Source organism: Castor canadensis, chromosome 13 (genome assembly GCF_047511655.1).
Source record: "Castor canadensis chromosome 13, mCasCan1.hap1v2, whole genome shotgun sequence".
Taxonomy (NCBI): Eukaryota; Metazoa; Chordata; class Mammalia; order Rodentia; family Castoridae; genus Castor; species Castor canadensis.
This window is the reverse complement of record NC_133398.1, coordinates 70,519,855-70,537,273: the sequence shown is the minus strand read 5'-3', so window position 1 is coordinate 70,537,273 and position 17,419 is coordinate 70,519,855. Positions and strand designations below refer to the sequence as shown.

Genomic DNA, 17,419 nt, shown 5'->3' with positions numbered 1-17,419 from the left:
TCAACTAAAGGTCATTCTAATTACACTTTTTTTTTTTAGGATTGGGTTTTGAGCGCAGGACTTTGCTCTTGCAAAGCAGGTGCTCTTATCACTTGAACCACACTTCCAGTCCATTTTGTTATGGTTATTTTGGAGATGGGGGGGGTCTCGCGAACTATTCACTGACTGGCCTCAAACCATGATCCTCCTGATCTCAGCCTCCCAAGTAACTAGGATTACAGGTGTGAGCCATCAGCACCCAGGCTGATTACTCTTTATGCTTTGGATATGTAGTAGCTTGCAGAAGCCCTCAGAACTGATTTTCCATTGTCAAGTTACACATTCTAACTTCACAGAACTCCCCTGAAGCATAGAAGAAAGCCTGAGTTTTGAAGACAAAAATCTGGATCCAGAATCTAGACTTTTCCACTCTCTAGCTATGTGAATATGAGTGAATTGCTTAAGCTCTCTGAGTCTCAAAGACAAAACCAACCCATATCTGTTGATAAGGCTACTGTGAGATAAGAGTGACTGCTGAGTGATAAACATAATGCTGAAGTAAATATTAGTTCTTTTTTCCTACTTGACTTACACTGTCTTTATAGACCCTTCCTCAGACCCTCCTGTTATCCTTCAGACCTGCACTGCCCAATACAGTGGCTGTAGGTGGCTACTGACGACTAGAAATGGGGCTGGTCTAAGCTCAGAAGTATGTTAGTAAAAAAGATGCACTGGATTTCAAAGACTCAGTATTTTAAAAAGTGTAAAATATCTCACTAATAATTTTATATTGATTGCATGTTAAAAATTCTTTAGGCTATATTGGGTTAAATGAAATATATTGTTAAAATTATTTTCACATATTCCTCTTTACTTTTTTAAAGTAGCTACTAGACAATTTAAAACTTTTATATGTGGCTCACATTAAATTTCCATTGGACAGAGCCAGTTTAGATCACAGATGGAAAATTCCAGTGTCTGCAGAGGTTGGAGAAGTAATGTGAGTTAAGGAGTTTTTTCACCATAGTCTGTCCACATGGCTGCCCCTCTGCTGTGCAGATTTGTACTCACTGGGATCCAAGGTTTGTTTTCATATCTTCCAGTTCTCAAAAGCTAGAAAAGCAATCTTTCATATGAAATTTTCTGGCTTTTGAGTGTTGGCAGCTAATTCAAAAAGTTTCCAACACTCTGTAAGCCAAACAGAACTTGCCTGTGGGTTGGAGCCAGCCTTAGGCTCCAACTTGACTCTCCTTAGACTAGTCCTGCAGGTTCCTAACCCAAGCACACCTCCTACCCTTGCAAGCACAGCTTGCTTCCTTCCATCAGAATGACACAAAACCCAGGCTGGACCCCCCTTTCTCAACACTACAGGGGTTCTCCAGAGGAATAGGATTCCAATGGGAATTTAAGAAGTTGTCTCTTTGTGGGCTGGTAGAGTGGCTCAAGTGGGAAGAGCACCTGCTTAGCAAGCATGAGGCACTGAATTCAAACCCCAGTACTGCCAAAAAGAAAAAAAAAGTTATAAAGATTTAGCCAGGTGATGGTGGCCCACACCTGTAATCCTAGCTACTCAGGAGGCAAAGATCAGAGATCACAGTTTGAAGCCAACCCAGGCAAATAGTTTGTGAGATCCTATCTCAAAAAACCCATCACACAAAAAAGGGCTGGTAGGATGCCTCAAGGGGTAGGTCCTGTGTTCAAACCCCAGTACTGGAAAAAAAGAAGTTGTCTCTGCAACCTAAACAGGTATTGACAGATAAATAGTATAGAAGAGGTAAAATGTATAAACTGGAACCAAGCAGGAATGCTGCTTGGAAACCCTTTGTTATAAAGGGAAATCATTTCCAATATTCAAATGCGTTCAAATTTCTTGTCCTGTGCAGATACTCAGCACTTTGTCCTGACACAATTAATGAGAAATGACTTTACTTTGATTTCTAGAATCAAAGATTATCCATGCTGGATGGGAGCTTAGAGACAGATGACCCAGCTCTACTCTCCCCTTGCCACACAAGAACACTAAAACCTAGAGAGTATGATTGACTGTCAAAGTGAAAATAACTAGTTTGTACAGAATTGCACAAGGCTCCCGACTCCAAGTCCAGTCCTAGTAGTTTCGGGGAGAATTTTCTGTTTGTAGGACCTTGACATTTATAGTCCAGTCAAGTTCAGAAAAGGGGATTGGATTGCTAATCTTTTATCCCCTTCTCTCTTTTCATACAGAAAGTCCCTTTACAGAATCCTCCCATTAAGTGGGCTGAAGGCCATAAGGGAGTATTTAATATTGAAGTGCAAGCCGTTTCTTCCGTTCACACCCAGGTAAGGAGCACCAAGGCCAACTTTGAATCAGACCCAGAGGCTAGTAATGAAGATGGAGGTGCAGCTGGGAACCTTCCAGGGATGGCCAGTAAGCGCTCAGTGAAAGTCTTTGTGCATGAATAAATAAAAATCAGCGTTTGGTTCTTTGTGGGGATTTACAGGCCTATTCAGGTCTCATTTGTCATTTATATGGAAAGACAGGAAAAGGTTAAGCACTTAAATGACAGGAGCTGGTATCTGCTGTGCTGGGTGGGGACAGTTGATCTGAAACACTCTTCTGCTGGTATCTCATTTACCTCTGCTTCTACCATCTTACCAGTTTAAAAACAACTACAACAACAAAAAAAGCCATACTCCCTCGTTCGCCTGCCACTGTCTGAGTTTTGCATCTGTTTAGACCCCTTTATCAGTAAGGTGCTTACCTGGTATGCTTCCTCTGCTTACAGAACCTAAATTAATTTTCTTTGGCTAATAATTATTGAGAGGCCCTATTTTGTGCACAATATAGAAGTTCATTACCTGAAGCATCCAGGGTGTTTCCAGTCTGAAACACTAGCTGAGAGGCTATATCCATACAGAGCTGTTTGATTGTCTCTGTGGGTAAATGTTGACAGCACAAGATCCCATGAGGGTCTTCTGCCTTCTGCTTTCCCAGGACAACCACCTGGAGAAGTTCTTCACCCTCTGCCACAGCCTGGAGAGCCAAGTGACCTTCCCCATCCGGGTGCTGGACCAGAAGATCAGCGAGAGCACGCTGGAGCATGAGCTGAAACTCAGCATCATCTGCCTGAACTCCTCTCGCCTGGAGCCCCTCGTGCTCTTCTTGCACCTGGTGCTGGACAAGCTCTTCCAGCTGTCCGTGCAGCCCATGGTCATCGCTGGCCAGACAGGTGGGGACCTGCAAGGGCTGGAAGGAGGCAGGGGCTGGCGGGGCTGGTGGGGCAGGCAGACCTGAAACCTGGTTTTACACAAGTCCAGTAGCAATGTGATCTTCCTTTGCACTTGATGATATAAGTTCAAGACGGGCCAAGTCCAATGCTATTTTTTTTTGAGACTCTGCATGTTTAAAAAGAAACCTTAAAACATTTCTTAATATTAAAGTATTTTTCATGAACTTTATTGAATGATTATGGGCAGTCTCTCAAATTCCATTCCTGGTAATTGGTGGATTTATTTTACCTCTAAGATATGTTTATTTTTTTTTAACCAACAAAGTTTTCTTGACCGTCAGAGTGGAGGCACTTAGTCTCCGAGGATATATGTGGAACCTGCTCTCTCTAGCACTGTGAAAGGCACAATGGGGAGATGAGGAAGTATTAGAAAATCACAAGGCGTGGGAAGTTTCCAGCCTTGAGAGGGAGACTGAAACAGCTGGAGAATCATGTACTTTGGATTCATTTAAGTCCTGTACTGTGCAGTGACAAAAGCTTCTTGGAGGAGGCAGGGCTTTTCTGAACATAGAATGGCTGGTGCAGTTTTGTGAGTAGAAGCAAGGAGGGCTGTCCAGGTGAGGACTATCTCAGCCAAGTCACAGAGGGAGTTAGGAAAAGACACACAATGGGACAATCTGATGGTTGCCTCAATGGAAGGGACGATGAGTTTGAGCAGAAAGAGGTGAAAGCTTGTATAAGTAGACTGGATCAAAACTATGGAGGCCTTGGGCACCAGAACAAGAGGGCATACAGGCATGAATCAATGACTTGTGTGGAGTGACGTAATATGCATACATTTTTAAATTGATCTAAATGATATGAGCTGCAGTTGTACAACTACAAGTCTCAAATCATAGCATGTGCTCAAATCCCTGGAGCATCTTACTGAAATGCACCTTCTGATTCAGCAGGTCTGGGTGGGGGTCTGAGACTGCATTTTGGACAAACTCCCAGGCAATGCTGATAATGGGGTCATCCCACAGACCCCAAAGCATAACCCAGTTTTCAGCAGGATTTGGAGAGGGAAGCTATGTGTACATGTCTTGGTCATGAAAGACCGTCATGCTGGCAGGAGGAGGAGGATCAAAGGAAGGAGTGAGACTGTGTCTGGGGTAAGCAGAGCCAGAATGTTGGAGCTGACTCAACTCACCTTCCCCAGGCCATCACCTTGGCCAGCCTGGTTAAAGTGGTCAGTGGTCAGGACTCATGGCATAGTGACCGGCCCAGAGATGTCCACCTCAGGATCCTGTTTCTCTCGGTTCCTCAGCTAACTTCTCCCAGTTTGCCTTCGAGTCCGTGGTGGCCATCGCCAACAGTCTGCACAATAGCAAGGACCTGAGTAAGGACCAGCACGGGAGGAACTGCCTGCTGGCCTCCTATGTGCACTACGTCTTCCGTCTGCCGGAACTGCAGAGGGACACCGTGCCCAAGTCAGGTAGCACTGGCCCAGGGGGGATTTGGAGGCAGGGGACCCCTACTTCCACCCCATTGCCATGTAATTCAAAATAACACACAATGTCCAAAGGTTCAATTTCATTTTTCAGAATACAAAACTTACATAAAAATGCCAAAATTAAAAGTTTCTTTCAAGATTTTTCTTCCTCTCCCCTTCTTTTCATGCTCTAAGTGCTTATTGTGTCTGCCTATTTGCTAACCTCTCAGTGAGCTTTGCCCAATTGCCATTTTATGATTCAGGTATAGATTTCTTTTTTAAAAGATGGGGAAGTATCTAGGTATGCCTGGGATTCTAGGATAATAATGCTAAGGAAAATAATCTCTATCGATGGCAGCAATAGCCATAGATCTTAAACTTTTCATTTGCAAAAAATCCGTCTTAGCATTTCCCCAAAACTAATTTTTGAAACAATAATAATCTGCTTCATTGTCCTTCTTAAATGCTTACATAGGTAACTATCAACCAGAACTTCTGATAAGCATGATATAAAAAGTAACATCAATAGAGTTCTTGGCATATCATTATTCTAGGCAGTCTTATCTCACATAAATCTGTAATTTCAGCTGGGCTTTAAAATTTGGGATAGACTTATTTTAAGACACTGTATATGCTTATCCTCATAAGATTCAGATGACTAGATTTTTGAAACTTCAGAAACGTTACTTCATTGCATAAGGTGATTGTTGTTTTAATATTGATTCATTAAAAATATCCACATTTCTAGCTTCTCTTGAGATTTAAGAAACTCTGTCAACCCTGGGGTTTGCTTCCCCACAACAAAAAATAGTCTGGAGCCAAGGCCTGAGTCTCCAGTTCCCAACAGTGCCCTATTGCTTCACGCCCTGTCTACTTCTTGGCCCCCCCAAAATGATGCATCCCTAACTTTTCCCCACCCTCTGCTTTTGATAATGAGACTCTAATTCCAAGGGCTAATCTGGGAGGTTTTCATTGCTCTACCAGCCCTTCCTCTTCAGTTCTTCTCAAGCTCTAAGTGACTCTGTCTGTTGACATGTCTTTGCCTGGTGGAGTGCAGGTGGCACCACTGCCCTCCCTGACCCTCGCTACCACACCTATGGACGCACATCTGCTGCTGCCGTGAGTTCGAAGCTGCTGCAGGTCCGGGCAATGAGCAGCAGCAACCCAGACCTGGCGGGGACACATTCGGCAACAGATGAGGACGTTAAGAACATTGTGTCATCAAAGGTAGGGACAATGTCAAACCTGGGAGGTGGCATGCTTTTCATTTTGTTTTTAGTTGACACATAATAATTGTACCCACTTATGGGATACAGTTTGATGTTTTGATCCATCGTAGGATAATCAAGTCAGGATAGTTAGGAGATCTCTCACCTTGTTACATATATCATGCCTTTGTGAGGAGGACATCCAAAATCCTCTCTTCTGGCTAGTTTTAAATATTCAATACAGTGTCATTAGCCATAGTCACCCTAATATGCAATAGAACACAGAACTTCTACTACCTAACTGTAGCTTTATAAAGGCTCTTTTCTTTTTTATTCTTTTTTTTTTTTGAGGCACTGGGATTTGATCTCAGGGCCTCATACTTGCTAGGCAGATAATCTACCACTTGAGTCCATTTTTTTTTGTGATGGTTTTTTTCAACATAGGGTCTCCTTGACTATTTACCCAAGCTGGCCTTGGACTTTGATCCTCCTGATCTCTGCCTCCTGAATAACTAGAATTGCAGGCATAAACCACCAGCACGTGGCCATTCTTTTCTTTTTTTTAACCAGAATTTGGAGAAACAACACAAAGCAATTACTACTGCTGCCCATTTTGTTGGTCAAACGCCTAACGCTCAGCTTGAGTGATTAAGGGTCTTTTCTTTTGAACTGATGAAGGTCTTTCTGGAAGGTGTAAGACTGGAACTTAAGATCTGCTCAGAATTAGTTAACACTGGTGGATTTTTGGAGCATAGCTGGTTTAGCCACATGGAGTCCATGAATTTTATTTCAAGGGGAAAAATTTAGCTTTAACTTTTCTTGATGCCTATAAAGGTTGTTTTTTGTTTTGTTTTTAATGTCTTCCTTCTACATTCATTCATACCCATAGTCAACTTGTTATCCCATATAATAATCCCAAAGAACAAAGGCAAATTTGTAAATGAATTAAAACTGAAATTGTGAAAGATGACTTGCCCTATGTTGTCTTTCCTTATATGAATTCTTTATTTTTTCTTTTTTAAACATTTTCTTAAATTTAATTTTTTTAATGCATGGTCTCACTGTATTTGGAGGTTGGTCTCAAACTTGAGATCTTCCTGCCTCAGCCTCCCTAGTGCTAGGATTAACAGGTGTGCACCATCACACCTCCATAACACCTGGCATATATTTTTATTTTTAATTAACAAATAGTAATCAGATAGATTTATGAGACACAATGTGACATTTCTGCTTCATACTCAACATCCCTGTTATTAACATTTTCCATCAGAATAGTACATTTGTCATGACTAATGAGCCAGTATTAATGCGTTATCTTTAACTTAAGCTCATACTGAATCCACATTTCCTCAGCTTCTCCGTAATGTTCTTTTTCTGTCTCACGGTCCTATCCAGGATGCTACATGACATATTGTAGTCATGTCTCCTTAGGCTCTTCTTGCTGGTAACAATTTCTTAGACTTTCCTTCTTTGTCATGACAGTGGCAGTTATGAGGAATAATAGATATTTTGTAGAATGTCTCTTATTTGGAATTTTTTAAATATTATAATATTCATGTACCGTAATATTTATCCCTTTAGAGTATATGATCCAGTGGTTTTTAGTATATTCAGAGCTATAATCTGAACTTTTTTCCCCAATCACCCATGGTGTTAGGATAGCTGAGTTTTTAAAATAATATCATTTCCCCTGACTGGTAAAAATCAAGATCTCTAGGTTTAGACATGGTTTCCCTTACAAATTCCAGACACATGAGACTGTGGTATGAGGAAGAAAATCTGGAGAGCAGGGTTGGGTCTGGGTGTTAATGTCACCCAGCAGCGTGACCCTAGACATCTCATTTGCTTCCCTATGTTTCTGCCCTCTCTGGCAAGAGTCTGACCCTTGGCTGAACTTAACAATCACCTATGAATCTTTTAAAAACATTGGATTTAAGCTGGGCATGGTGGTACAAGCCTGTAATTCCCAACACTTGGAAGGCTAATAAGACAGGAGAATAGAGAGTTCAAGGCTAGCCAGAGTCACATAGCAAGACCCTACAAAACCATTAGATCCTCTCCCACAGGTTCTGATTATCTATAGGTTGATTCTTGATATTCTACCTATCCTTTTTGACTTATAAAATTCAACCTAGGGAAGCTCTTTCTAGCTTCTGAGAACTGCATGATAAATTTTCAGGAATTTTTGGGCCAGTTGTGAAACAAGCATCATTAAAAATTAAATTATGTGAATTTACATTTAAACAAAATACAGATTAGAAGCAAAGGTAACTAGTGCACTAGTGCACTGTGATATCTTGGATTGTATCCTAGAACATAAATAAGATATTTGTAAAAAACTATATCCACGTGAAATCCACATGAAGTCTGTGGCTTGCTTAATAGTGATATATCCATAGTAAAGTCTTAGTTTTTCAAATGTGCCATACTATCTAAGATACTGGCATTGAAGGAAACAGGGTGAAGTGCATAGAACCTTTCCACTACCTTTGCAATTTGTCTATAAGTCCAATAAAGGTGGCAATATTAATAATTATTCCAAAATTGAAAGTTTACTTTTAAAAGATAGTCCTCACACCTCATCCCTTTTGAATTGCTTTACTATATTTTTTAATTATCTGTGTTCTTGAGGTAATCCAAGTGTATTGTATGTACACGATGGAAATGCTCTAAAATGGCTTGCTGCTATATATCTTTTCCCAACTCTGCATTTCCATGACGTCATGGAGACAGACTGAAATCAGCCATGATGGAAATATTTGCAGCACAGAAATTGACAAATGCTACAAATGAACCCTTCCCACTGGAGCTGGTGGTAAACACTTGCCAGCACGCTGAGCTTTGACCTCAGATTTACGGCCCCTTTAAGTAATACTGTTTTCTAATTGGCCAGGGAAGAGGTGATCTGTGGCTCTCATGGACAGTCTTGATCTTTGTAGTTTCCTTTAATCAAAATGAAAACATTAAATTTGTGTGTAGACTAAGCTAACCTTTTCTAATCATTTTGTAGTGAAGATAGAAAATTTTGTCCAACCAAAAAAGCAGAGCAGGATCCTTCCTGTTTTTGATTTGTGGTGTAGGAGACTGGATACACTACCACACTGAGCCGCAGAGAGGCACTGTTCCCACATTTTTCCTGCTCTCCCAATAAAGTCACAAACTTAGAATTTTTTTTTTTTTTTTTTTTTTTTTTTAGTGTGATTCTTTCAGTAAAACTTTATTTATGTTGGGTCAAGTAGTAGAGCACCTACTTTGCAAGCACAAAACCCTGAGCTCAAGCCCCAGGCCCACCAAAAAAAAAAACTTTATTTATAAATGTTGACATCTGAATTACATACAATTTTCATGAGTACTGAAATATTATTTCTATTTGATGACAAACTTAGAATGTTAACCAGTTCTTAACTATAGGTTGAATACACCAAATATTAATGTGTATATCCCATTAATACATTACATAATGGTGATTATCTCAGGAGCAAGTGGAACTAAGTGTGAATTTACCCTCTTTGCTTTGTTTTATATTTCTTTTCTTGTCTTTTTTTTTTTTTTGTGGTACTGAGGATTGAACTCAGGACCTCATGAATGCAAGGCAAACACTAAACCACTGAGCTATATTCCCAGCCTTGTTTTATATTTCTGTATGCAATTATTTTACCTCTGTAACCAGAAGATAAATCTATTAAAAATGAATTCTGAGGCTGTGATCTCCAGGCATCTGCTCACCTTTCCAGTGTCACTGTCAGTTGACTGTTGGGACGTGGCTTGTGTGTTTCAGATTGCTGATCGGAACTGCAGCCGGATGTCTTACTATGGCTCTGGCAATAACGATGTTCCATGTTCAACTGCAGCCCCAAGGCCGGCCAGCAAAAAGGTATGGAGCAGGACAGCATGAGGATGATCCCAAAGCAAGAAAAGATTTGTCTGCACCTATGATTGAAAATAAATATTACCAAAGTGATCTTCCTCCTTGTTCCCTGCCCAACTTTCTCTTTCACTCATACACCTGATTGCTGGACTCTATTTCCAGAGTTTCCGATTCAATAGATCTGAGCTGGACCCCAAGAATTTGCATTTCTAACAAGTTCCCAGCTAGTGATGTTCCAGGGGCCACACATTTTAAACCGCTGCATTAGCCTCCTTTTTGGTAGAAGATGAACTAGGGTCACACTCACCTTGACAAAGGTAAATGGCAACATTACGGATCAATTATTCCAATACTATATGAACTAATATGATAATGCTTTCTTGTCATTCTCTACAGTCAGCCTTACTTATAAGTGAAGAAACTTTGCTAAATGTAGAATTCTTTAAGCCAACAAGATTTCCCCATCAGCCACTGGTCTGAGGGACCGTAGAAACAAAAGCTGTCTGTCCTACTGACTTTTCCAAGTTCCCCTCTGCAAGGCACCTAAAGTCTTACCATTATGGTAGCCACTGAGGTTAAGGTTTTTAGTATCTTTCAAGATTCTTATTAAAATGTGAACATGTTAATTGCACAAAGTAACAAATGAGCCATTTGCAACAGCCAATACCACAGGGAATGTTTATTAAACAGGCAAGGAGGGCTTGAGCCTCAACACAGCTCCTTTGACCTGGAAGAGACAAAGATGGAGAATGAGAGGCCCTGGTGCTGCAGACTGTGCTGTAATCCAGGCACCATATGACAACTGAGAGGTACCAGGAGTTAACTATAAAAGGAAAAGTGAAAAACGTTGTTAGGCTAAAAACTAATTTATCACCAACCCTAAAATTTAGCATTGGGCCATCACAGCCCCTTTGCAGTGACTAATTACAAATACCACTTTCCTTCTTAAAAACCATTATTTGCCTACAGCCTGACTTCTTTAAGGCACGTCCTGTTCAGTTTGCAATTGCATTATTTGACCTGAAATGACCTTGCATTATTTGACCTGAAATGACCAGAACAGAATCATTTCATTTCTGGAGGAAGTTTAGCCAAAGAGCTCCCTTAATAGCTCAGCAAACAGAGTTTTGCTACTTGGCTATTTTATGTAACCTCTGGAGCAAGGTGTTCTTGTAATAATGCTGTCTAGTAAGCAGCATAAATTACTTTAAGAAGCAGCTGATCCTTGTCTAATCTCTTCCTGCAATAAGACTCTGGCAGTCAGGCTGACCTATTTCCAGAGGCTAACTTTGAAGATGGTGGAGCGTGGCTTTCTTACATGGGAGGATGCAGATGCAGCCAAGTTACGTCATGTGCACAGCTGACCACATGCTAGATTAAAACTCAGACCCACGCCCCTCCCAGATTGCACCTTACTTAAGATTCACAACAGCAAAAAAAAAAAAAAAAAAAAAGCAAAAAAATGTGCTTATATATGTTAAAATTTTAAGATTTAATCTACTTAACAAAAAGAAGTGAAACTGGGCTGGGAATGTAACTCAGTGTCAAGTTTTGCCTAGCATGCACAAGGCCCTGGATGTGCATGAAGACTCCAACATCTTCACAGAAAATTTCCATTTGTCTCCTTTCAGTTTAGCTAAGTAACTCTCCTACTTTTTTCTGGTAGAACTTTTTTTAATTTTACATTGTGATATGTCCACATGTGCTTACAATATACCTTAGTTACATTTACCCCTTACCTCATTCTTCTTCCCCCATTTCCCTGCTTCTTAGAACAATTTCAACAGGTTTCTTTCTTCTATAGTTTTAGCTTTCCTAGCCACTGAACATTTAAACATTGTATAAAATGAATGAAGCCACAGAAAATTCCTAGGCATTGTTTTTGCTTTTCATTAGTGTGACCAACTGTCCTGGTTTGTCCAGGACTGAAGAGGTCCCCCAGATGCAGAACTTTCCATTTTGAACCCAGGACATACCAGGCAAACAGAGATAAGTTGGTAGCTCTAACTTTGATTCTTAAGTTCTTCCCCATCAAAACTGTTGTCAAGAGTGTTAACAAGTATCCAGATAAGCTGAAGAATGGAAAAGATGAGAGTTCACTGTCTGCCCTTCCCTTGCTATGAGAAGTCAGCTGACTTGAAGGGAAGTGAAGATATACGGTGGAGCTGAGGAACTTCCCAAGCAGCTGACCCTGGGACACAGGATTTAGAAGTTATGAGTTCAGGCTTCCAACATGTTTTAATGCAGAGGACCCATTCTTAAACCTGTCCAACCGCATTTCCCACATGAAACCATAGTGGAATTATGCAAAGAAAAATTGTCCAGTCTGAAAGGGAGTCTAGATGCCAGAGGTCCTCAAAGTGTGACTTGGCCAGCAGCATTAGCATCTCCTGGGAACTTGGTAGAAAAGCAAATTCTCAGGCCTTGCCCCAGACCCACTGACTCAATATCCAGTTGGATGGTTTCCAGTCACCTGTGACTTAGCAAGCTCTCCAGGGATTCTGATACATATTCAAATTTGAGAACCATTGCTAGCAGCCAACCAATCTGATATATGAGAAAACCAGAGGGCAAAGAGAGGAAGACACTGTGGGGTGTGTGTGACCATATGCAAGCCATTCCTCTCTAATGAACACCACCAATTCTGACTGCTGACCTGGAATGAGTCTCCATAGAATGCAATGTCACTCTCAGGTTGAGTCTATTCCTTCAAACCTAGCTGTCCTGCACAGTGCCACACCAACCTTCTCCTACCCTCCTAAATGTCCTCTGGCTTTAGGTTATTTCATCACTGTCATTACCAATCACTGCATGTGTGGACATATGCTTCAGAAACTAACGAGCTAGTAAATGGGGGATATATTGGTGAATGGTAACCTTGACTCACAGCCTGGTTTTTGTGGTTATTGTTCAGCATTTCCACGAAGAGCTTGCCCTGCAGATGGTGGTCAGCACTGGAATGGTGCGAGAAACAGTCTTCAAGTATGCATGGTTCTTCTTTGAGCTTCTGGTAAGATTCTTATGTATTTGTATCTATGCTCAATAGTGTGAGAAAAGCACAGGGTAGAAGAAAAGTGATTTTTCCCATAGTAAGAATTAATACCTTGTTCACCCAGTTGCTCCTTCTGAAAATCTGGGATTGTTCCTTGAAAGCTATCTCTCCCTCATCTTCCCCCAGACGTCACGACTCTACCTTGAAACTCTACCCACAACCTGTCACATCGCCTCATGTTCTTCACCTACCCGAGCCACCATCCTTTCTCCCATGCCTCTTGCAATACCTTCCTCCTTCTCCCTTCTGTGTCCATTTTCCCCTTGGCCCATCCATCTTGCACAGCACAGCCATGTTAAGTAGATTATGTCACTCCTCTCTTTAAAACTCTGGTGGTTTTCAGTTTACTGAGAATAAAGCACAAGTTTTTACCTCCACCTCCAACCTCATCCCATGCCATGTCCTCCTTTGTGCAGCCACAATGGTCCCCTTTTAGTCCTTCGAAGTTACTCACGTCTTTTTAGCCTTAAACCCTTTTTTGCATTCTCTCCCTACTTTCTATTTCTTACTCCTCCCCAAACACACCCTGCCTTCTGTTCTTTAGGCTTCAGCTTAAATGTCATCACCTTCAAGAGCCTTTTCTGACCACCTTATCCTGCAGTATGTCCTCTGCTTTACGATTTGCCTTTCAAATGTTCCGTTCATCAACTTCCTAGCACTTACCACAATTTCTCATTGTTTTTCTGTCTCACCTATTGGAGTTTTAGGATTTGGGTCTATTTCATCATCTCTTTCTAGCCCCAGCATGCTGCTTGATATCATACAAGCACCAACTATGCTAATATTTGTTGGAAAAAAATGTGAAGTTTGCTTATCTGTTTATCCTACAACTGCTGCCAGTCTTCCAGCAGAAAAGCAAAAGACACAGCTGTAATTCTTTAATTTTAAAATAAGTACAATAATAGTACTACGTTTTTTTTCATTATTAATGGACATGAAAGTATTTTGGCATGAAGCCACAAAGAATAAGCATTTTGTCAATGTTAGTAAATGGAGATGCAGAGTGAAATGATGTAAATGAAAAAGGTATGAAATTATAGACACCAAATATAAGAAATGTGTGTACAAACAGGAAGATTAGGAATGGAGTGAGATTTGGTGCTGGTGTAGTGTTAGTTTCATATCCTATGACATTAAGTGAATAATATTTTTTAAAAGAGAGTGAAAGAGATGGCAGAATTTCCACCTACACTCCATTTTATCTATTTAAGTTTGAGCTTGAGAAAATGGGAGCAATCTGAACAACCGTAAAGAGAGGAAAGGGGGTCAAAGGAAAGAAAGATAAACTACATATTGGGAGGAAACAGGAAGTGCTGTGTAATAGAGTTCAAAAGAAGCCAGACTCATGCCCCACTCCCAGAAGCACAGCCAAGATTAAAATTCCTTAGAATTTCAAAAAAACAGTCCCAAATACCTCCAAGAGAAATGCCTGGAGGTACTCAGTAAAAATGCAGCAGATTCTTGAGTTCCTTCCTAACATTGCTGAGTAAAGTAAGGAGGGGCAGAGTCTGTAGTTTGCATTTATCTGTCTCCCCAGGTAACTTATGGGGTCCAAACCACCTCTGCTCTGTGAGTCCTGAACAGAGCTGAAGTCCTTTGGAATTTGACCCATTCAGCAAGGGAATTTTGTATCCTGAAAGCCAAAGCTGGATAAAGCTGTAGCTCACTAGTCTTAGGTCAAGAGTGTCAGCCGTGAAGCTGGGCTCTGGTGGCTTATACATGTAGTACTAGCTACTCAGGAAGCAGAGATCAGGAGGATCTCAGCTCAAAGCCAGCCTCATGCAAATAGTTCATCAGACTGTATCTCGGAAAAGCCCCACACAAAGAAGGGCTGGTGGAGTAGCTCAAACAGTAAGAGTGCCTTCCTAGAAAGTATGAAGTCTTGAATTCAAACCCCAGTGCCACCAAAAAAAAGAGCATCAGCAGTGAGACATGAGCTCTGGACTGGCAGGAAATGAACTGGCTACAAGCTCACTCCCCTCTTTTTTCTTGAGCCATGAGAAGTCGTAAAAACCAATACTCCATTCCCTGTGTATCCTGCCACTATTTACCTATCCCTCCCATCAAAGTTCTCAATAAAGAAGATTCATTTGGATCACGATCCATCTATAAATAATTGATACAAATAACCTGAATTCAACCTAAAACTTGTGGCTAAAAAGAAGCAAGAAGTGCTGGGTGTGGTGGTTCATGCCTGTAATCCTACTACTCAGTAGGCAGAGACAGAAGTCTCTCAAGTTCAAAGCCACCCTGAGCTATAGAGCAAGTTCCAGGCCACTCAAGCTAAGCTACATAGTGAGACCCTTTCTCAAACCCCTCCACCCCCAAAAAAGCAAGAAGCAAAAACTAAATTTGATCTTGTAGAATCACAGTGTTCCAATTCATATTGTTTACTCATAAACTTGTGTCCATATGAACACACTTCACCTAATCATTCTTCAATCTTATTTAATAGTCACATCCTGTAAGCACTATAGCTCTTTTACTGGATAACTACATCCCTTGGACAGTGGTTCTCAAGCCTCGCTATGTGAGTGTTCCATGAGCAGCACTAGGGACTCTTGAATCCATCTTTGAAGCCTCATCAAAACCCTGTGGGAGAGTACTGGTTCACCATAGTGCACACCAAGGCTAAGTTGGGATTTGCCACCTGCTCAGCCAGTAAGGGGCAGAGCTCAGCTCTCCAACTCTCAAGTTCAGGTTCTTTTCCTTCATCATTTTGGCTCTTTGGGAAGCTCAAGCTCCCTAGCACACTGACAACATGCAAAACTTTCCCATTCAGAAGTCAACAATAAAGTAGTGCTGTAATTGTTATTTTTAGCCTAAGCGGTTCACATGGCATCTTAGAGCTCTGTTTTGAAGGCAAGTTTGCATTCTCTGCTTGTGTCACGATGACTCTGTCCCTCATACAATCTCAGTAACATCAGCAAGGAAGGAAAAATAATAAAAATCTAAAATATATTGCACATCCGACTATGTATGCTAGGCACTGTTCTAAGCAATTTAAAGCATTGTCTCTTTTAATCCTCATACAACCTTGAGGCAAGAGTTTTAATGATTCCCAGTTTACAGACAGGGTTGAACAAACAGTAGTGTCAGTGGAGTTGATAAGGATTGGTGAGACACCCAGGGTGCAGCAGCTGCCCAAAGCCTTTATCAATCCTTGCTATAAAGAACCAAGGATGGGGGGACAGTGTAACTGGGGCCTAAACAAAGCTAGAGGCAGAGAAGAGGGTCCACGTGACAAGGGCTGAAGCCTTAGAAAAACATCACCATTGCCAGAACCACACTGTGGTAAGGATTAGGGCAGTGGAAGTTACTAGAACCACTGTATTCTCCCGACTGGTCTCCTGCTGGAGCCTCCCATTGGTCAACTCCAACTGGAAGCCAAAGGGAAGGCAAGAAGTCCAAATGATGCAGTGCACAGAGATACCTTCACAAAATTCAGAGAGAGAGGACAAGAAACCATGTGGGGACTGCAGTAGAGGCAAACAGAAACTATCAGGCCCAGCCAGGACCTCACAAGGAAGGTGATCTCAGACAGGACACCCAGTACAACATGCATCATTATATACCTACCTGACTATGTCCTGAAAGTTATTTATTGTTTTTGTTTGTTAGTTGTTTGGCTTTTTGTTGTTGTTTTTGAAACTGGGTTTGAACTCAGGGCTTCACACTTGCAAAGGAGGCACTCTACTGCTTGAGCCATACGTTCAGTCTATTTTGCTCTGGTTATTTTGGAAATGGGGTCTTGTGAACTATTTGCCCAGACTGGCCTGGAAATCTCAGCCTCCCAAGTAGCTAGGATTATAGGTGTAAGCCACCAGCATCCAGCTCTGAAAGTTATTTAAAAACCAAACCAGCTCTCTACAACCCCCTGAGAAAGCTTGGAGAGAAAGAAACAGCAGCTTCTTCCAGCTTAGTCAACAACCTGGGCAGTTTAACACCCATCTCTGTACAGATGCCCAGGTGCTAATGAAAAACATTTTGTCATGAAATCTGGTGAACACAAACCTTGGGTGAGTTTCACTCTTGCTAATGAATAAGTCCTGTGCTTCTAGATCATGGAGCCCCAGAGGTAAATGGGTGACCTACTTAGTCACTCAGGCTAAAAAGTTCTGTGCTAAAGGGTTTTTTAAAGGTACCCCTATTTGAATGCACCATGGATGCCAATATTGGAGAAAAGATTTTCCTGCCTCACCCAACCCTACAAATTATGGGCCAAGCATCCACTTGTATTTCTGCTGAGTGTTCATCTCTGGTGACCCAGGGACACAGCAGCTGGCAGGTTGCTGACAGTCTGGAAAGAGGCCATTAGTTGGAAGTACAGCATTGTGAGAATTATTCATTTGGTTGTAGGATGGCCAAAATCAGCAAGCAGGAGCCAAATGCAGCAGTGAGTTGTAAAAGCCTGGTGCTGGGGTGGGTTAGTGAGCAGAGAATCAGGATTGGGGTTTCCCAAACAAAGAGGTCTTGTCTCCTTTGGTCCTTGGTGAAGAATGCAGCAAGAGAATGCTTTTATTGGACAAAATTGACATCCAATTCCCACCCCCATTAGGGTCCTCTCACTAGTATGTGTGTGGCTCTGTGGCATATGACATGTCAGTGTGTTTTGAACCAAACAGGGGA

General features: G+C 41.4%; 1 protein-coding gene across 2 annotated transcripts in view; it reads left to right on the top strand.

Annotated features, from left to right (window-relative positions):
* Dock8 (dedicator of cytokinesis 8) overlaps positions 1–17,419 on the top strand; it is a 216,514-nt gene that overhangs the window by 143,424 nt on the left and 55,671 nt on the right. For both annotated transcript variants that reach the window (XM_074051975.1, XM_020186256.2), the window contains 6 exons: positions 2,203–2,298; positions 2,954–3,188; positions 4,498–4,665; positions 5,720–5,889; positions 9,649–9,744; positions 12,653–12,748. In XM_074051975.1, coding sequence (XP_073908076.1) covers positions 2,203–2,298; positions 2,954–3,188; positions 4,498–4,665; positions 5,720–5,889; positions 9,649–9,744; positions 12,653–12,748 — 861 coding nt within the window. The remainder of the gene's footprint in view (positions 1–2,202; positions 2,299–2,953; positions 3,189–4,497; positions 4,666–5,719; positions 5,890–9,648; positions 9,745–12,652; positions 12,749–17,419) is intronic.